The 21,135-nt window shown below is 38.0% G+C and overlaps 3 protein-coding genes across 8 annotated transcripts in view; 2 read left to right on the top strand and 1 right to left on the bottom strand.

Moving 5' to 3' along the window:
* The first annotated feature begins 902 nt into the window (after window positions 1–902).
* On the top strand, window positions 903–6,900 carry LOC103715521 (multiple organellar RNA editing factor 2, chloroplastic-like). The gene is made up of 4 exons (XM_008803180.5): window positions 903–1,406; window positions 2,036–2,133; window positions 2,837–2,902; window positions 6,500–6,900. The coding sequence occupies exons 1-4, from the start codon at window positions 991–993 to the stop codon at window positions 6,640–6,642; spliced, it is 723 nt and encodes a 240-aa protein (XP_008801402.3). The 5' UTR covers window positions 903–990; the 3' UTR covers window positions 6,643–6,900.
* Window positions 6,901–8,190: 1,290 nt separating this feature from the next.
* Window positions 8,191–11,985, top strand: LOC103715513 (3-dehydrosphinganine reductase TSC10A-like). The gene is made up of 3 exons (XM_008803168.6): window positions 8,191–8,814; window positions 9,723–9,870; window positions 11,440–11,985. Exons 1-3 carry the CDS (start codon window positions 8,206–8,208, stop codon window positions 11,736–11,738), a joined length of 1,056 nt encoding a protein of 351 aa, XP_008801390.2. The 5' UTR covers window positions 8,191–8,205; the 3' UTR covers window positions 11,739–11,985.
* Window positions 11,986–14,379: 2,394 nt separating this feature from the next.
* The window catches only part of RECQL2 (RECQ helicase L2), a 38,518-nt gene continuing 31,762 nt past the window's right edge, over window positions 14,380–21,135 (bottom strand). For 4 of the 6 annotated variants that reach the window (XM_088717352.2, XM_039123781.3, XM_039123782.3 and 1 more), the window contains exons 17-20: window positions 19,582–19,664; window positions 17,967–18,045; window positions 15,127–15,344; window positions 14,380–15,042 (exon numbers count right to left, since the gene is read on the bottom strand). In XM_088717352.2, the coding sequence (XP_088573478.2) occupies window positions 14,833–15,042; window positions 15,127–15,344; window positions 17,967–18,045; window positions 19,582–19,664 (590 nt within the window). In that variant the 3' untranslated portion in view covers window positions 14,380–14,832. Of the gene's footprint in view, window positions 15,043–15,126; window positions 15,345–17,017; window positions 17,241–17,509; window positions 17,718–17,966; window positions 18,046–19,581; window positions 19,665–21,135 lie in introns of those variants that run through there. The other 2 variants (XR_015975995.2, XR_016399719.1) reach the window with 2 other exon arrangements.

Below are 21,135 nucleotides of genomic sequence, written 5' to 3'. Positions count from 1 at the left end.
ATTTATGCCATCCTGGGGATCTTGTTGTCTTCCTTAGATTTTTTATTTTATTTTGAGATGATCATCCTACCAACCTAACTTTATAGTAGAAGCTTGTACATTAATAATGACCATCCAACACCACCAATAAAATTTAGCACCATCATCTTGATAAACAAGCTTGACATAAGCATATACATATATATACACACACACACACGTGCGCGCGCGCGCAATTAATTTGCACCATTTTGTTTATTATGCACCGCAAGATTTGGCCAATTAATAAAAGTATCTGAGCACTGGGTCTTAATTTAGTGGCTTAGTTTGTCTTGCTACTTTTATTTTTAAATTTGGAATATTTGTCCTATGTTGCCTAGATTGTAGCTGTCTGTGCCTTTTTTTACCCGCTACTCAATCTAATGAGACAAAAATGATAGGAAAAGCATGATGTTGTTATTTGGGTTAGATTATCCAATCAAAATCCAAAGATCCAAAACTTGACCCAATAGGGTTATCCAAACTCAAACCGGACTCAAAATATGGAATTTTTATCCTATGTACAAATTTAAGTTAATTTGGTTACTTTAGGTCAGATTGGTTCGGTAGAGGTCCAAACTATGGCGTGTTGGAAGCTCTATTATAGAAATATTAATTATTAAGTAATAAGTACATACTCTGTCTTAAAAGCCATCAAAGAAATTCAAGTTAGGTTGCCCATGCCATTAACTTTGATCAGATCCAACTTGAAACTGGGTTGTGTACCTTGGATTACCTAGTTTCAGCCCCAACTCAGGTTCGTTGGTTGGGCTTGTCTTAACGAAGCAACCATTCATCATCCCAAACAACTACTTTAAGATCCACGCAGAATGGATAATGACAGCGTCATATCTTATACACCACATACGGGTTATGCGAGAGTCCTCACACGATGTCAACCCCTGAAGAGAGCCAACGGATATCCTCCGAGATGAGGATCCCCCAAACCCACCCAAAGCCCTCACCTGAGATATGGTTTCCGCCGCTCCGATGGCCGCCACCGCAGCCGCTGCGGGCCGCACTCTCGTCTCCTCCCCACTTACGCTCTTCCTCTGCAAGCCCTTCCGCTCCTCTTCCCCCTTCGGCGGCCTCCTCCGCTTCTGCCCAACGCCGCCCGGCCTTTCCCGTGCGGCGGTCCGGATTGGGGTGGTACGGCTCAACTCGGTCCGGTGCATGGCCCGCCGGGCCGGCGACTCCGCGTACTCGCCGTTGAACTCCGGGTCGGGCGGCGGGTTCAGCGACAGGCCACCGACGGAGATGGCGCCGCTGTTCCCCGGGTGCGACTACGAACACTGGCTCATCGTCATGGACAAGCCCGGCGGGGAGGGAGCCACCAAGCAGCAGATGATCGACTGCTTCATCCAAACCCTGGCCAAAGTCGTCGGCAGGTATTGATCGCTATAAAGCGTTTTGTATCTTTTAATCGTGTTGCTTTCCATCGGAATTGTGGTAAAAGTATAACTTCGTTCATTTGTTTTGATACGGGAATTTTGGTGGTGTTTTTATAATGTTTTCTTGGTTAACATTGAATTCTTTTTACTCCATTGTCTTAAAATGTCACAATTGGATAGTTTCTTTCCCTTATTTCGAGTTTTTATACCGTTTTCTTCTTCAAAATATAATTCCTTTTGCCCCGTCGTCTTAAAAATGTTACATTGTGAGCGCTTTACTGAATGTTTATTAGCCTTGGCTTTCTGAGACATTAGGGCCTGTAGCTTAGATTTGGGGATTTTTGAATGTTTTTTATGAAAACAAAAGATGAGTGATGAAGGTTCTGTGTTTCTTGAACAAATCTTAATTTTTTTAGCATTTTCTGTGCACATCAAATCTACCATATCTTGATATTAGATGGGATTGTTGATTTTATCAGATTCGATTTTCTGTATTTTGTTCTCTGAATTGCTTTTCTTATTGTTTTTTAATTCTTATGGCTGATTAGTGGATAATAACTTATTGATTTTTCTGCATTTCTAATCTCTCTCTCTCTCTCTTTTGTTGTGTGTGTGTGTGAAACTAGCGAGGAGGAAGCTAAGAAGAGAATTTATAATGTGTCTTGTGAGCGATACTTTGGATTTGGGTGCGAGATTGATGAGGAGACGTCGAACAAGCTGGAAGGTCAGTTTTATTGGTTCATTGAAATATAACTTAGCGGCCAGAGATCAGCAATTCATATTCTAGAAAATGTACAAGGCACGGCTGGGTAGTATATGGCATAAGTTTCGTAAATGTTATAGTCAGACTGATGTGTTCCACAATCTGGTGGAGTAAATCATGGGACAATGCTATCTTCTGGAAGCCCTTGTAGAATTGCTCTTTGGATGGATCTTCCACTTGTGTTGCCTTCCAAACATATTCCTTTAATGTATGGAGTCGCACTATTATTCACGTTTCATCAAGATGTTATAGATAAGCATTGACAGGATGATATTTAAAGAAGTCAGCGGCAGATGGTAGATCAAGCATATTTGTACAAAAATTCCTACACACACATCTATAAGATAGTAATGCCCAGTTCAAAGGTGGAATTAGGCAACACTATGGTTTTTACAGTTAGCTCTCCAAATATGCAGTAGAATCATATTTTTTATTATCATTTGTGGAGATGATTGCTATAAATTATCATTAGTTCTGAAGATTGCATTAAGTTGTGATTTTGTACATATTGTTTTGGCCTGAATATAATCGGAATACTTATTATGATTTGTTTTTTCTATTAATTTGAATTGTTGTGAAGGTGTAAATTGCTTGGAGTTCTTGTACTGCATTGGCATCGCAAAGTGTCATGCATTTCATGACGAGTGTTTTGATTTGATTACAGGTCTTCCTGGTGTTCTCTTTGTTCTTCCAGATTCTTATGTCGATCCTGAGAACAAGGACTATGGAGGTAATAATTTTTTAGCTGCTTCATAAGCAATTCTCTGTTATTTCATGAATCGACAATTACATTGAATTCGGGAGCATTATGTTGCATATTTGGTAGCATAAAGCTCATCTCTATGTTTCTTGGTCTTGGTAGATTAATTCTTTTCTCGTGGTTTATAACTGATTTATTGATCAATATTTTGCTATATGTTATTGATTTCCTCAATGTCTCTATTCTTTCTTTGAGGAAAGTTACATGAATTATGTTGTAGAGAAAAAAAAAGCAGATTGCTAGTAAGCACTAACTATTTTCAAATATCTAGTCTATCTTGGCAAAGCAAAAGAGCCTTGCAAGGCAATGCCATACTTTGAATGTTCATGGACTAATATTAACCTTCTCTCCCTTGGTCTCGCCCTAGTGTTGAGTGAAGTTGGAGTTTCAGCTGATATGAGACATTTATATCCCTGTCGGTTATTATTCACATGCATCTTCTTTGTCTATGGTTTATATATTATTCACATGTATTTTGCTGTACACTGTTGACTTCCTGTCTCCCTCTATTCTTCTGTTGAAGAAAGTCAAATGAATTATGTCGCATAAAAAAAGGCAAATTGCTGGTAAGCATGAACTGGTTTCAAATATCTGGTCCATCTTGGCAAAGCAGAAGAGCCCTGTGAGTAAATGTCTTACTGTGAATGCTAACGGACTAATATTAACCTTCTTGTTTGGTCCTGCACTTCCTGTGTTGAGTGAACTTGCAGTGTCAGCTGAGATGAGACATTCACATCCCTGTCAGTTATTATTCACATGCATCTTCTTTGTCTATATGATTTTTTTTGTTACATTGATCAACTTTTGTTACATTTATTATTATTATATAATGCTTTTATAATGCTTATAATATCAATATGATGGTATATGCCATTGTTGATATATAATATACTACAATAGGAGGTGCCAGAAGTGATTAATTTGGTTGTTTTTACGACAAGGGAAATTTCAAGAGGAACCCCTATGACTTTACATTTCTTGGAAAACACTATCAGTCCAAGAATCGGTCTATTGTTATTTTTGGCTGCTTTTTATTGACCCCTGTATCAATTTGGTTCCGGCTTTTTTTTTTGAGCATCTTTCTTTTTTCTTTCTGAGAAATTGCCTTCAAACCTCTTCCTGCCACATGAGAATCTCTGGAGAGAAAAGAATACCTTGTTTTAGGAGAAAGGGGAAATGGACGTTTGAGGAGGTTCCATCTTCTATTCCCAACTACCACCCATCTAAGGGCATATCCACTCCACGAATTTATGTTGCATAAATGGTAAAAGGTTGGTTGTTTAGAAAATTGTTGTCTCAAATATCTAGTCCATCTTGGCAAAGCGGAAGAGCCTTGCATGGCTGTTTCTTGCTTTGAATGCTAATGGACTACTATCAATTCTCTCCCTCAGTCCTGCACTTCTTCAGTTGAGTGAAGATGCAGTTTCGGCTGAGATGAGACATTTATATCACTTTTCATAACATCTATTAGAGTGATTTTTCATGTCAATATGTGTTATTTAAGTTATTTTATTACTGACTGCAATAGCCTTTATTAGTTGTTTAAACATAACATTATAAGTAATAATAAGTATAAATGATGCCTTTTGGCACAACTAGTGTGTGCAAAAATTTAATATTGTTTTTGCATTGAAAATTCCATATTTATGGAACTTGTCAATGCAAAATTAATATCTTATTTTGTGAATGTTGATAAGGTTGAATATACATACACTTTTCATAATGCTTATGAGAGAGAGAGAGAGAGAGAGAGAGATGGACTATTCTCCTCTTTGGGGAGAAGGTATCAACTTTTCTCATGTCCAAAATCAATAATCAAACATTCAAATGAAAATACATACTGTTGATTATGATCTATGCAACTAAAATTCCTAGAAACGAAAAATCTTGTTTCTTGGTGGTCTCTAACCTACATATCTAATAGACACAAAAATGGACTGTTTTTATTCTGCCAGTCTGCTAAAATAAATGATAAGGTGTTTGTATTGAGAATGCACCTTATTCATCATGTTAAAACATGTATAGATTGAAAATTAATAGAGTTTAGTGCTTTAGATCATAGCAAAAAACAGTCTCATATCATTTTAACTGTACATGTTTGCAACCACTTGGTACATAGGTTAGAGACCACCAAAATACATGATTTTTGGTTTCTAGGTGTTTTAGTTGTATAGATCATGATCAAACGGAATGGATCTTCAATTTGGATGCCCAATTAGTGATTTTAAACTTGAGAGCAGTAGATACCCTTTTCTCTCGCGAGGAGTTCAGTCCTTCCCATATACTTTTTGAGAAAACTTTTATTTCTAAGCATTTGTTAGAAAAACCTTATCCTCTGAATCATCACATTAGCCAACTGTTGCAGTAGGCTATTTTTCTTTTGCTCATGTTACACATCCATCTTAACTAAAATTTGACTGTTCTTGCCTTGCCATTTGTCCAGCTCAGCCTTAATCAGACTATTTTTTGATCCATTATTTGCTTCTCATCCCTGTTCTTAGAGAGGAAGAACACACACACACACACACACACAGAGAGAGAGAGAGAGAGAGAGAGAGAGAGAGATTTGAGAAAACCTTTATTTCTATGCATTTGTTAGAACAACTTATCCTCTCAATCATCACATTAACCTATTGTTATGGCAGGCTATTTTTTCTTTGTTCATTATGCTACTTGTCCATCTCAACTTAAATTTGACTATTATTGCCTCACCATCTGTCCAGCTCAGCCTTAGTTAGACCACTAGTTGACTCATGACTTGCTTCTTATAAAAAGAAAAGAAGCTAGAAGCTAGGTTTTCTAGCTTGTCCTGAAGCGCCTTTTCTGTCTTTCTTGTAGACATTTTTTTTTTAAAAAAAATGCTACCAAGCATTTGTTTTTTCTACGAAGTGATTTTTTAAAGTCACAAGAGCACTTTGTTTAGGAATACAAAACATGCCTTAAGAGGAAGAATGCACACTCCCCACACAGTCGCGCGCGCGCACACAGAGAGTTAGAGAGGGAGAGCAATTTTTGTTTTGTCAAACCAACCACTGTGCTTCTAAATGCATGTCCACTGTCATCCCCTCCCAACCAAAAAGAAGTCTCATTTTACTTTTGACTACAGAATAAATTGCATAAAAAGCAGTTTGCTTGTGCCCACAAACTGTTGTTTCAAATATCCAGGAGATCTTTTTATTTAAAGAAATCCAGTCCATCTTCACATCTTGCAAAGTAGAGAAGCCTCATGAGGCAATTTCTTGCTCCGGATGCTAATGACCTAACATCAACATTTTCTCCCTTGGTCCTGCACCTCTCGTGTTGAACAAAGTTGTAGTTTCAGCTGAGACGAGACATTTAGATCTCGAAGCTATTATTCATATGCATTTTCCCTGCCTATATGAGTGCTTTGGTGCCATGCAACTCATAAAATAGAGTATCCAGCTCTGAATTCCTGTTGGCTTTTTAAATCTACTGTGTTTTGGCTAAGGTTAGTCAGTCCATTTTTCATCGAGCATATTTATTTGAGTGAATGCAACTTGTTCATATTTGATTACTATTTCTCTCTTGTGACCACAATATTTGCAGCCGAGTTGTTTGTGAATGGGGAGATTGTGCAAAGATCTCCAGAGAGGCAGCGAAGGGTTGAGCCAGTGCCACAGAGAGCTCAAGACAGACCCAGATACAATGACAGGACGCGGTACGTGAGGCGGAGGGAGAATCGACGGTGAGCATGTGTTATCTAGCTGAAGGTTTGAACGTATCCAGATTGGAATTTAAGTTATATAATAACCCGAGATGCATGGTGTGATGTTTGTTGGAGATGCATTGTGGTAGGACTATTAGTGTTGCCAATTTTCTGGCGAGGGACTACTGTATACATCCAAGTCAGAGCTTGTGTCTGATGAAATAACTTGGTTGATGGCTGTTGTGCATGCTGTTGGACTTGGGAAATATTAAGCTCTAATGTCCAGTTCTTTCTTTATTCACTTCTATTTCTTGCGTGCTTGCTTCTGTTTTCTGTTTTACGAAGTAGGGAATTTAGCTGTGCTTGCCACTTTCTTGGCAAATGGTGGTGCTGGAAGTTCGTCGCCATCATAAGATATTATTTGGGTTTTAAGGCAGTGCACAATCTATGTGGGCTAAATGCATACTCGCACAAATTCTTACATACTTTCATATTTAAATTTCATCATCTCTAGCAAAAATTTATTCGAATCTAATTTTAAACACCATAATTGGTCTATGATTAATTCTAAAAAAAATTGTGCTACAATATTTTCTAGTCACACATAGAGTATAGGTTCTATCCACTCTAATATGCTTTATAATAATCTAAGATCTCATATAAAAAAACTACAATAAAATATTATTTGAATTTGTTAGCCTTTTATAAATAGCTAAAATCTTTCCTGGCATCGAACCAATCTCTTTTTACAAGCTTGAAAAAATTATATAAAAAAATCATGGTGTGCTAAACATTAACCATGTCAATATGCGCATCGGACCTTTCAAAGTCACCAACTCCATCTGCTTGGGCCTTACTTCCGAATTTGGAAAAATTATTGCGTGGACTGGGTGCATCATAGATTTAAGATAAAATCACCCTAGGCGAATTTATTTCATCCTAGGGTGATATTATTAATGTATTTATATTAAACCACTTATATACATGACATGAGTCCCATCAATATCTTTTTATATGCGGGCTCTGCATGATGGTCCCCTTGAAGAGAGTGGATCCTGTTGTTCATGCATTCTTGCATGAACCACGCTATAAACCCATTAAAGGATCCGACCCGTTAGCAGCCGTAGCTATTACTTCATGAGTCATGACCCATTCAATTCTCCCTCACCTTCTCCCCAGTCCACGCTCCGAAAAAAAAGCCAAAAAAGTCTGCTCAGGAGAAACGGCGGTCATTTGTCCATGATTCATACTCTAAATCTTTTGTCAAACTTGAATGAGTTGAGTTCTTAGTCCACTCCTCCATTTTTGACCCGATTAAATTTAAACCGTTAGGACCTTGATTCCAAGGTCCGCATCCGCACCAATGGCTTCTCGCTCTTCCTTGACCAACACCAACATGAATCGAACCTCCACTCAACGCCTGCCACGTCTTCGCTCTCCGTATACACGCTATTTAAAGTCCACGCGTCATTCCATAGACCGTCCTCAATGAGTTGCTCCGCCTGGTGGCGTATCTGACCCGTTAGTTCAACGGTCGTAGAGCTAGACCGGATCGCAGCGGCGGAGCGGTCCACTCCGACGGCTTCTCTGCTCCTCCTATAAATAGATGCTCCCTTCCTCTCACGCCCTCCACCTCACCGGAACCCTAGATCTCGTTGCCGGAACCCTAATTCTTTCCATGGCTACCCTCCTTCTCCTCCTATCGGTCCCATTCGTCTCCCTATCCGCTATCGCCGTCGCCCTGGCCTTCCTCGTCCGGCCCCGCCCCGTCCGGATCCCCGTCAAGGGACGGCACGTCTTCATCACCGGCGGGTCGAGTGGCATTGGGCTCGCAATCGCCCGCCGCGCCGCCGCGGAGGGCGCCCGCGTCTCCATCCTCGCCCGCAGCGCCGCCCGCCTCAAGGAGGCCCGCGACGCCATCCGCCTCGCCACCGGCGTCGACGTCGCGCTCTTCAGCGCCGACGTCCGCGACGCCGAGGCCGTCGCCCGGGAAGTGGAGGCGGCGGGGCCTATTGATTTGCTGGTGTGCAACCACGGCGTGTTCACGCCCCAGGAGCTCGAGCACCAGGACCTCGAGGAGGTGCGGTTCATGGTGGACGTCAACCTCATGGGGACTTTCAACCTCATTAAGGCTGCTCTCCCCGCCATGAAGCAGAGGGCAAGGGCCACCGGTCTTCCTGCCTCCATTTCCATCATGTCCTCCCAGGCCGGCCAGGTATAGAGTCTCTCATAAAGTTCGAATTTCTTCACCCTTTTTTATGCTTTTCATGTTTACTTCATGGATTATTCTTGTGAAAGATGAACATGTTTTTCAATACTTTTGGTTGTGAACACATATTTCATTGGCATCTACTTTGTTATTGGCTGCTATCACTGGTTTGTATGTAGTTTCTTAGGAAGTTCGAATCTTTCCCCTGTTTTTATGCCTTTCTTGATGTTCTCTGGCATTTTTTCCTAAATTTTCTTGTTGGGGTTTCCTCAAATTGAAAATTTTGTTTAGCGTTTGATTCTAACTACATATTTCACTGGTATATAGTCTCTCATGAAGTTTGAATTTTTCTTCCCAAATATTTAATTGTGACTATATGTGATTGGTATGCATTCTGTCATTGATTGCTACCATCGATTGGTAGCCGGTCTCTAAAATATTTGATTATGACTATATGTGATTTGTATGCAGTCAGTAATTGATTGCTATCATTGATTGGTATATCCGGTCTCTCAAAGGACTTTGTAGATGTTTCCATGTATTATGTTTGTCAGTTTCCTTTTCTTCAATTTTCGAGTGTGACTATGTATTTGATAAATGAACTAGGCTTCCAAACGTTTTATCAACTTCTCCCTTCTTGGCATGAATCCAAGTTCTTGAGATATCCCATACTTGCTACTGTTTCTGGTAATTCATGAATTGTTTGGGAATATTTATTTCCTTGAAATTGATTAAAATTTGAGATTACCCAAAATTTTAGTGGGACTATTATGGTGATTGGGGCAACAGAATTAGATATAGGATTTAAATCAACTTAGGTTATGAAAACTACTCATCAGGAAAGTTAGTACATACAGCTTAAAGTTGTAAATTTGTAATGAACTGTCACTTATTTGGAATTTTTTTGTTTTTAGGTGGGGGTTTATGGTTACACAGCTTACTCTGCAAGCAAATTTGCTCTCCGTGGCTTAGGTGAGGCTCTGCAGCATGAAGTTATAGCTGACAACATCCATGTGTCTCTGATATTTCCTCCCGATACAGAGACCCCAGGTTTTGCTGAAGGTAATGTAATATGCCTCTAGTCCATTGCTGTCTCAGTGGTTCCTCTCAGTTGGAGAAAGGCATACTGACACTTATTTTGCTAATTGAACTAGCACCGTGTTGCCAATTTCACCTTTCAATATGTTATAAGAGTTTGGAGTTCATTTGGTAAACTGCGGGTCTTAATCCCAAGTCCCAACTCCCCATCAGCTTTATAAATCCCTCTTTTTTTGGTAGAATTATAAATCCCTCTTCGCCAATTATTCTTGTTAAGGACTACCTAAAGTATAGCTTGAAATCCCTTCTCATATCTCGCATCTATTTTATCCTAGGTATTATTCCTATTAACACACCTTCCTGAAACCTAAGCATGTTTCTCTTTCCAGGTTGCTGCATTTTCCTAAAGATTTAGCGTGCCAAAAAAGTGTAGATGAGCTCAGCTTTTTTTATGCTGGTGCTTTTTTAGTAACACTGCAGCTATTATTCTCCTCAAGCATGTAGTTATTGTTATAAATGGAAAGAAAATTTCCTAATTGATAGTTTTCTGCATCACCTCATTATAATATTCATGTACAGTTCTTCAGGCTATTTTTCTTTTTTTGCATCATTTATACTTGTTGATGCCAACTATTCATCTTCTGTTATCTATATTTTGTTATATAGACATCTCTGCATGTCATCTGACTCAGTTTTTTTTTTTTAATTCATTGGCATAATTACATATTTCATTCTAGAATATTGTTCCAGTTATGTTCATTACACATTATCTTGAAATCCTGATTTCCATTTTTTTTTCATATATTCTTCAAGTTTAGGTAGGTATCCAAGGGGATTATGCAATGTTTGGAATACAGTTAGGGCCTCATTAGTTTTCTGTATCCAAGTTCAGCTTAGGAATTCATATTAAAGGAATACATAAAAAGGATAAAAAAGTTCTAAAAGTGACAGGAGCTCTGTTAACAGCTTACCTTGCCAGTGTCTAAATGCACTTCAGTCATGATTGCTATTCTTTTCTAAGTCTAGGAAGTTCTCATCTTTAGTTTTTAATGTTTTAGCTTCATTTATAGATACATCAGGAGTTGGTGACTATATGTTTAGAAATTAAGGTCAACGAACATTCTTCTGGGCTTCTTGAGAATTATTATGTTGTGAAAAATGGCAAATGCATAACTTAGTACCTTACACCTTGAATGATGGAGGTGATTATAGTATTAATGGAAATTGCTTATTGTTTGCCAAAAAAGCAAGTTTGATAAAGGTATTCTATGATCAGGATGGGATAAGGATTGTTTCTAATGGTTAAGTTCTGCCTATCTCTATTCCTTCTAAATGCTGCTCAACTATCAGAGGTCAACTTTGAGCAAGAGTTGTGCTCTGATGTTGGTAGTTTATGAGTCAGCATTGGCTAGCTTTGCTAAATTCATATATTTTTGTAAGCTATTCGTAATGCTAGTAACTTTCGCTTTGCATGAAAGCTTAATGCCATTCTTTACAAAGTGTGCAAGTGCATTATGTCTTATTTATTTTTATAGCTGTGTATAGATAGATGGTTTTCATGTTGCATTGCAATGACAAGCTTACTGAATACAGAGCACAAGAGAAGACCAGAGCTCACCAATATTATAGCTGGATCTTCTGGTGGAATGAAGGCTGATGATGTTGCTCAAAAAGCTTTGGGTGGCATCAAAACTGGAACATTTATTGTTCCATGCAACTTTGAGGGAACAATGCTATCAATCGCGACAGCTGGTTTGTCCCCACAAAGGTCATACCTGATGGCATTTGTTGAGGTGTTTGGTGCCGGTTTCATGCGCTTTATGGGTCTTTGTTTCCAATGGAATTGGTTTAGCACCATAGAAAATTGGCATGCCAAAAAGAAAAGCATGTAGAGGACAACAATTTTCAAAAGGCGTCTAACGCTCTGTTGTTTATATGCTGTTTTCTAGCATCTATTCAATAATAACAATAGATCGGTTGTTTCCCAAAGTTTTTTGTCTTATTTATAACAGCATGAATGAAAAATTTATGTATTCAACCAGGCTTCTTTGTAGCACCAATGTCCAAAGTAAAAGAACTTGGAGGGTCTAAATTTGTGCCCTTGAAGTGAGAAGAAGAAAATAGCATTTATGGGTAAAACACTTTTGATATCCATCAAAATTGGATATAAATATTCAGTTTGTTTTAATTTGTCACAAAATTTTGTATAGATATGGGAGTCATAAATTCAGCATCGTGGGGCTATCATGGACTGTTTTTAAGCAAACAAGGAATATATGTAGCCCATCTCAAATTACAAAGCTTGTTTCTTCTTCATTAAATGCCTTGAGCACCATCGAAGTCCAACTTAAGAAAATCTGATGAAAGGGTGTCTAATTTAGAAAGATTATCAGACTCTATATAGACTATTCTAGCTACTACAATGAAAACCGAATAGGGTTTATGAGTAAAATACACCACATCAAGAAAACTGACTCATGCGCTAAAATTTGGGAGGTCTTAACTCGCACGCGCGATATCAGTTTGAAATGTTCTCTCTTTTCTTTTTGTGAAAGCAGGTCGATTTTTCAAGCTCTACAATGTGACCTCCCATAAGGGTGCAGCGCATGAGCGATCGGAGAGTACACAAAACAAGTGCTAGATTAATATAAGCCTGATGCTTTTTGAGCAGAAGCAAGACATAGCAAATGCTCCCTTGCTTCCTACAAAGCCGTCTCAAAAACTTTCCAGGGTGAAGTAATGTACCTTGAAAGACCCTAGTCTCCAGATTTCAGATCTAATGAAGGTGTGGAACACCATTATAATGGGCGAGCTAGAAGACTGCTCTCTTTGAGGAAATCAGCACTTGAAAAGTTTCCAGGTACTCCTAGAGAGGGTGCAATCATAGAGTGCATGCTTAACAATCTCAAGGTGTGCTTGACATCACTGGCATGTTTGATCTCCAAGTAGAAGTCAAGTTACATTGATTCAACCAAGTTTCAATTGGGTTTGTTTAGAGATTCCCTAGTAAAACTTAGTTATGGCTGAGTTGGAAGCATTGAATGCAATTAGATTTAGTTCGGGTTGGATAAGATTCTTTTGAAGTAAGAAGTTGGATCATATTGGCTATTAAACTGAGTCAAGTTAATGATTGGACTAACTAATCCCAATAATTCATAGCAATATCTATACATGATTCTCGTGTGACTCAAACTTTGAACCCAAACACAAGTTAGGGTCAAGAAAAGAAATGCAACGTCAATGGATTCGAATTGGATTAACTTAGAAAAAAATATAGGTTAGGTCTTATGTGGAAATTCCAAATGCCAATCAATTATGCTCATATGGAGATAAAACCCATGTTAGGTAAAAAGAAAGAAAGAACTTGGGTCCGTTGCTTAGGATTTACTTTCTGATTTGAACCCAACTTGAAATTAAGTCGACATTTTCCCACTCAATTCTATGGACCAACTTGGCCCAAATTACATGGTGGGTTTGGTAACCAATTTGTGGATATTAAGCTAAAAGGCGTAGATAGATTTTGATTATCACAATGATACATTATTGCCTCATTAACAAAAACATGACTTTGTGAGTCACGAAATGAAACTCCAAACTCTGAATAATAATAAACATTGGCTATAAACACATGATTTATTAGTATATAATTAAACCTTTCAAAAATAAAAAAAAATGAATTTGGTAATCCTGGTTAATGTATTTGTAAACCGACTCATAGCTTTTCTTACAAGAACCATATCACCAAAAAGTCATATTGAAGTTGAGAGCCACTCTAATAGACTAAAGAAGATGCAAGGGCTACATGGAGTTTTGAAAATGAACTGATTTTTTCATGACATAACTCATTCAATAATAGCTGAACAGATAAAGGCTGTTATAATATGTTATTTAGCACCACAACAATATGTTACGATATAGTTAATGGATATTATTTTTATTTATATTTTTTAAAAGAAATTATTATTTTTTTCTCATTTAATTTATGCATTAAATTTCTCTCCATATGTGATTGTACAATTCAAGGAAGTAATATGTTTTCATTCAATAAAAGTTAGCCGAAAGATAAGGTCATTGTTCTCCCACAATTTCCCATTATTTTGCATATAACACCATAATGACAGTTATTATGTCAATAAACTTGAAAAAGCTATTTTTTTAAGGCAAACCTTGGTAAGGGATGGTGACACATGGAGTGCATCACCAAAACGAGCGAGCTAACGAGCGCACGATAAATGAAAGAAATTATACTCTACACCACGTGCACCACATCAATTAGATTTTTTTAGATTTTTTTAGTTCTCGTGGGCTCTGCAGCTCATCTCGACCCTCCCACCTAATCATGGAACTTGAACTGTCTCTGTGGTCGCACAGGTGGGCGACACGTGCACATGATGAAAAATATAATTTTTTGATGAATGGAGCCTAAAGAAATAAAATGATCTGGTACACAACCACACGGTGATGAAAGATATAATTATCTCCCTTGAGTTACTAACCGACCGACCCTGACTGCAATTTAAGTAGAACAAGCAATTTATGAAGGAAAACTGCATAATCAGGATCAACATTTATCCATTCAGGCATAACATTAAAATTATAAATATACAAAATACAAGAGAGATAATCTCACTTGTGTTTTGCTAATTCACATCCTTAGAATTTACCTTCAAGAACCAGCTGTTCGCAAGCATCGGATCTAATGAAAATATTATCAAGGCTATCCTGTTGAAATGGAAAGATTCAGGAATCCTTGCCGAAGTCCATGGCACATCCAAATTAGTGACATGCTGCAAATATGCCTTGTTCACCTTGCAACTGGTCATCACATTTCATTTCTGTTCTTTTAAATCAGGCCTTCTTTCCATAATGCCATCTTACAGTCTAGAAAAGACTCAATAAAATTAGTTAACCTTCCTTGTCGTAAGTTAGCATGGGAACTTAATTTAGAAAAACTCCCTGCCACCATACTAATCCCCTCCAAGTACTTCACTCTTCATCATCTTCACTGCTCTCAATTAGAACGAGAGTTTTATTTTTCCGTGGCCTTTTATTTGCTCTCTTTTGTTCACTGGCTTCAGCTACACTGGAATTGGATGTATCACCATCGGGCTGCCCTAACTTGACGTACTGCTGAATTAGGTCGACAATCCTACTGCCATACTTCTCAGCCTTTACTTTTCCAATCAGCTTCTCCACCTGCATGAGTTTTGTGCTCCATACTGCAGCATATGAAACACAATACCATTTCAAAGCAGTAACTTAGGAGCTGAATGGTCGTACCTGTGCTATAGAGGTTGGTTTTTGGGTGCTCAATATGCTGATCTGTTGACTAGAAAGAACAGCATGAGGAAATATTCCCCCATGGGTAGAAGACAGTTCCTTACGCAATTCATCCAGCTTCATTTCCAGACCAGATGCCTGGCTATGCCTAGCATCTTTACGGATGCTGCTATTACTGCGCCACCCCATGCAGATCTCGAGCACAACTGGTCTTTTCCCTGTGATGAACAATGCATTTAAGGTGGCATCAATGGATGCTTATGCTGTAATCGAAAAAATGACTGTCCATGAATTAGAAAACCGAAATTATACATTTATGCTGTTAGCTTCCCCTTTATTCAAGGGCAAGCTATCTTTACTGCAAAGCGATGGTGCAACATTTCATATAATTGAAAATGCCAGGTGACTTTAGGAATTATGATATGAAAATCTTCACGATGCACCTCAGTTAATTTCAAGCCTTCAAGAATCCTAGGTGAATCCTTCCACAAAATATTAGATAAGTAATCCTCCTCAAGAAACAGGCAAATTTTCTGCCCACTATGATGATAAAAACACATGATTTCATCTGTCAGATGGTTGAAAAAGCAGTTTTACTTATCTTTAACTCTCCAGAATGGGGCAGATTGTGGAAAGAGATCATAAACCAGTCTTCCATTTCTTTCGATACAACTCATCTACATGACGGACACCATGGCAACTTCTGCTGACATCACTTTAATTCTACTCAAGGTTCCTCCTCCCAATGGGAGGTTATCTCAGTTTCATCAATAAATAAATAACTTTGCTGCAGGTACTCCTTTTAATGTAATAAAATCTAACAAACTGATAGGAAGGGGTAGAAATGTCTTCCCTCCTCTTAAATGAATACTTAACCTCAATTTTCTCAACTCATTAATCAAATGCAGTTGTTAAACAACAGTAAGCTTACATGATTTACCTGGTAATGTTGTGCAACATGTGAAGTCTTAATCAGTTTTCTGAATCAGTTGATGTAGGATGGTTTCTAAAGGCATTATGCTTTCATATCCAACATTATGTTTATCAATTTTGCATCCTATACGAAAGTATCGGTTCCTTATTTTTTCAATTGCCTACTGGCTTATCGTCCCATCTTATGCAAATGCACACATACACATGCACTCTGCATGCACACACAACCATGCAGGCCACACAAAAACAATGGGTTGCCCCCATCATTTAATACTGTGCACATTTTCACATGAGTGAGCACACATGCAGATGCTGAGCACGCAGACAACCCGCCCCACTCCAACCTCCATACATGCAACAGAATCACATGATCTGCAAACCCGCTTGTTTCAAGTGGGCAGTGAAAGGAAAAGAAAAAGATGACCTTAAAAGTGGCACTATGTAGCCATGCCACCATAACAACTAAACAAATATCTCCACAAGCATCAGCACAGGAGCATGGTCCACGAAGTTGTAAGGCCTAATTTCATTGCACTTGGAACCTTGGGACCAGACCATACTATTGCCTAAAGAAGGTGCAAGGGAACCTGTTTAGGTAGTGATGTATGTGCTCCTCGGCTAGGTAATTGACGTGCGCATTGACTGCTAGCCACCATCTAACACACTGGCATCTGACTACATATACATATTCTAGATAATTTGAACTTTCAGTACGAGTATGCTCTCCTAAAGTTAATGCCCTGTATGCCTGCATAAAGATGTACAAGCCAAAGAAACTATATTACATATAATAAAAGTTACTGTTACAAAGGTTTTAAAAATAAACACTTTGATAATTGCAAGTAACAGCTGCATAGTTGCAATTTAGTTTTGTTTTGTGGTGGGCATAAATTGTACGAAGCTAAGCTTCTAAAAGCTATTATAAATGTGCGGTCTGAGATCAGGTTCCTCTCCTCACCTGTCTCCTCTCTCTAAAACATCTGTCGCACCCTCAAATCCCCAGCCCATCCATTGCCACTACAGATCCCCACCACTGCCGCCATGGACACCATCTGGACACCAATCAGTCTCTTTCATCCTTGCTCTCTCTCCAAAACCTTATCCTCACTGTTGCCGTGGTGGGGGAAGTAACATCAACATTTGGAGGAATGGATTCCAGATTGGCGGGGGAAGCCTCGCCACTTGCCCATAACAAATTAAGTGTAGCCAGTAAGAGAAAATCGATGCCAAAGAAAAGGTAAAAGGGTGGACTTAAGCATTAGGGTTTGGAAGTGGAGGGAAGGTGATGGTCATATTAGATAGATTTTGCTCCCAAACAATAGCAGGGCATCGGATCCGATGTCATGGAGAAAAGATATGGGGTATAAGAAAAGGCTTGCTGTGAGATTGGGAGAAGGATGAAAGATAGGGGTTAGAGGCAGAGCAATACAGATGGACTATTGCAACTCACCTCCCGTGGTTGATTCTTGAATGGCTTGCAGTTGAAACAGAGATATACGACCCGGTCATCAAACAGGTTCAAGCCAGGTCACCAGGTTCTGAACACTGGTTCAAGTCCTTCAACTCTTTTGAATCATCTCAAGTCCTTCACCAGGTCATCATGTCTCAAATAAAGATGATGGTGCTAGAATGATTATTTGTTTGCCTTTTTAATCAAGCTGTTGTACATGTGTCATGCATGCACATATGTATTAGAATGTTTGTATAACTATGTGTATATATCTTCAAATTTAATCACAAGGAAGCATTTTAGTGTTAAATTCAAAGGGATCTTAAACTCCTGTGCACCTACTTGGTCCCATGAATCTTAAAAAACTTAGATATCAGAAAGAGGATGACTCAGGTAGCTTTTTTTATGATAACTACTGCATGAAATAAAATCAGAGCAAAAACAAAAAATACTTCACCTTGCAATGCTAGCTTCCACAGTGGTCCTAGAGCAACATACGCATTAGTTGCATACGCTGTATGCTGGAATTCTTCTTTCTACATGACAGAGAAGCATAATGGTCAATATTGGTTGAATTTAATTAAATCACATGTTCATAAAGCAACTAAGCAAAATGAGAATCCAGGAAAAGAAAAAAGACCCCGTAATTCATACAGTTAGGGATATTACAGTAGGAAATATTGGCAACTAAAGATAAGCAGGGTGCTTGCAAGATATACCCAGCAGCAGAGCCCACAGAACATGATCCCAACTGAACTGTAACATATAGTCCTACATCACATGGAAGCAACTATCTTTTTTCCCCTCGTTTCAAAATCCGTCAAATCTATTAGTGTAAAAAGAATCCTAGTAATAGAACTCTTCACAATGCTGAAGAGTTTGAATATGTACCTGAAACTTTTTTAGAAAGATTTGCTTGAAAAATAAAGCAAATTTATGAATCATTTGATTCAAGATATTCACTAGATATATGTTCAAAATGTTCTGAAGAATGTTGATCTTAATAAACATATATTTCTCATATCTCCATATAACTGTTTCAAACTTCCTAAACTTTATCTGTGACACTTTCCCAAATTTAGCTTCCTTATGTTAGTCTTTGCATATATAAGCTTCCCATAGTATTGATGGCATCAGTAGAACAAATATGTTATTAATGTGTTAAAATTAAAAAAAAACTGGTGCAGCATTAAAATACAACAGACACAAGCATCGAGAATGATTTGAGATCCTTTATTGCCATGGATGGTTAGAGTTATTCTTTATTTGTTCAAAACATGTCTATGTGCTATTATAAAGCAGCTAACTTGACATATGTTTCATAAAACTCAAAGAGTGAACTACCCTATCTTACTGTGCAGTAGAGAATCCTTTTACAGGCTTGCATATTTTTTCCTGCACCACCATGTGCCAAATGTCATGTTACAGCATGAGCTGCAGGATATGCATACTACACCAGCCTTTGACCAGCATGGACATTGGACACAATACACAATACTTTTGTCCTCATTGCTTAGTTGGGGCAAAAGCTGGTACAAAACAAAAAGGAAAGAAAAGAAAAATTCATTTAGCAAAACTCCAGAATAGACAGACCACCATCAATTTCCTTATGCCAGCTTGTTAATCATTCAAGTTTCAATATTCCGAGAATAAATGGGCCTATTGATCACATACTAAACTAACTGGCAATGCAGGTCTCCTGCTGCAGATAAAAATCAGAACAAGACTGATATCTCATATTCAAAATCATGACAAGATCTAAGAGTCCAACCCACATAACAGATCTATATTCAGAACAATTTCAAAAAAGCTAGTACAAAGTCCTCGAATCATGTCCAGGTTCGCAGTGATGTTTCTAAAAGGTTATACTAAATCTATGTTCTTGAAAGATCTCATCTCTCAAATCTTAGTGTTGCATGAGGAGGGAGGGGTGTTTGTCAAAGGCAGGACTGCGAGAAAAGAAAAAAAGATGATGCCAAAGCAGGGTGTGAAAATTTCATCCCAATATCAAATTAAGGTTTTGGAGGCATTGTTTTATTTCGATATAGACAGCAAAGAGTTCATTATCTTACCAAAACACGGTCTAATATCAGCTGAATTATCAACTGCTCTAGTTCATCTTTCTTGAGATCAGGAACTGAGTTATTTGAACCACCTGATAAAATAATAAGTCCCAAATATTCATTATTAAAAAAGCCCACTACAATGAAAATGATCTAATTACTTGCAGGTTTAAATTAAGAAACTGTGCAAGAAACACTTAATATCAAATGATGACAAACATATTAAGTATTTGATACATTCAACAGTCTAATAATCGGAGCGTGCCTTCAGCAGATATTCATCTAAAGAAAATTTTATGTCAAAACAAAAATGGTTATAGGAGAGAATTTGTTAATGAGGCAAACACCCTTTTTTTTTGTGAGGACCGCAATGACTGATGATTAGATCTAAGCAAGGTACGCCGTACTGGTCTGAACCGGGCGGTACAAGGCATATCGTACTATATCAATTCAGTACCAGTATCTGGTATGGATGGCATATCGAAAGCCAAAAAAATTTCGTATCGTACTGTACTGATATTATGCTAGTGTGGCACCAGTACGGGGTCCGCTACCGAGACGGCGAACCTTAGATCTAAGCATGTTAGCATGTTTCAAGACTCTTCAACTAGCACTTTCAGGATCAATGACAGGTAACTAGGAACTATTTCAGTATTTTACAAGGCATAAATATAAAAGGAAATCCATGAGTAAAGTTCAGCAAACTCTAAGATCTAATATACAAAGGAAATGTTTGAAACAGTATAAAAGCACGATAATCTACAATAGAAGCTGGCTGGCTCATAATGATTTCTGGTGTTTTTTCCCTAATTTATCATATTTTCTCCCTTTTACTACTTTGGTAATTTTATTTCTGATAAACCAATTTCAACTCATATTCATGAAATTCCTCAAAATGAAATGTTCTCGCTTGAAGCTAAGTTGAGATATGTCTCATATCCAAAATTGTAGACCTTAAATGCAGAGCTAGCATATCATCATAAAGAAAATACAGAGCTAGGTAGGCTACATGTGGAATTCTCTAAAACAAATATAGTCCCAGAGACAATGCTGATCCATGTATTATCAATGATGGATGTCATGTTTTGACAAGTTGAACCCGTGAGTCATTAGACACAAGTTCCAACATAATTAGACTGCAGAAACTACATCCTATGTACCAATTCCTAGTTTCGCAAATGCATTATGACTTATAGCACCAATCTTGGGGAAATCCAAAGGGACAACAAAATAACAACATAAAGGAAAAGATGTCTACATGCATTCTAAGTTGATAGAACGATGCTCCAGAAGCCACTGTTACCATTTTGGGAATCCAATAAGTTTTTCTTTCATGGAAACTTATGAGTTTTAGGCTGTTTTCTAAGGCTCGAGAAGGCTGAAGAATTTTAGTAGATAGAATTCAAGGACATTATATTAATGTAAAAACATAGCACTGAAACTCTTCTAGAGAGTTGTTTTAGGACTTGATGTGATAAGGGAGATTAGATTCTATAAAGTATTACCATGCTATAACGAAAGTAAATGAGGCGCATGCAATGGGCATGATTTATTTTTTACATG

This window comes from Phoenix dactylifera, chromosome 3 (assembly GCF_051530095.1).
Source record: "Phoenix dactylifera cultivar Ajwa chromosome 3, Ajwa_hap1_PhDact_Kaust_v1.1, whole genome shotgun sequence".
NCBI lineage: Eukaryota > Viridiplantae > Streptophyta > Magnoliopsida > Arecales > Arecaceae > Phoenix > Phoenix dactylifera.
Note: the sequence above shows the minus strand (reverse complement) of the source record. Positions and strands in the feature narration are given on the sequence as shown.

Excerpts from the sequence above, each read along its gene's own strand:
- LOC103715521 (XM_008803180.5), top strand. The coding sequence starts at position 991 with ATGGTTTCCGCCGCTCCGATGGCCGCCACCGCAGCCGCTGCGGGCCGC. Across the intron at positions 1,407-2,035 it reads CTGGCCAAAGTCGTCGGCAG|CGAGGAGGAAGCTAAGAAGA; the intron begins GTATTGATCGCT and ends GTGTGAAACTAG. Across the intron at positions 2,903-6,499 it reads TGAGAACAAGGACTATGGAG|CCGAGTTGTTTGTGAATGGG; the intron begins GTAATAATTTTT and ends CAATATTTGCAG.
- LOC103715513 (XM_008803168.6), top strand. The coding sequence starts at position 8,206 with ATGCTCCCTTCCTCTCACGCCCTCCACCTCACCGGAACCCTAGATCTC. Across the intron at positions 8,815-9,722 it reads TGTCCTCCCAGGCCGGCCAG|GTGGGGGTTTATGGTTACAC; the intron begins GTATAGAGTCTC and ends TTTTGTTTTTAG. Across the intron at positions 9,871-11,439 it reads GACCCCAGGTTTTGCTGAAG|AGCACAAGAGAAGACCAGAG; the intron begins GTAATGTAATAT and ends TACTGAATACAG.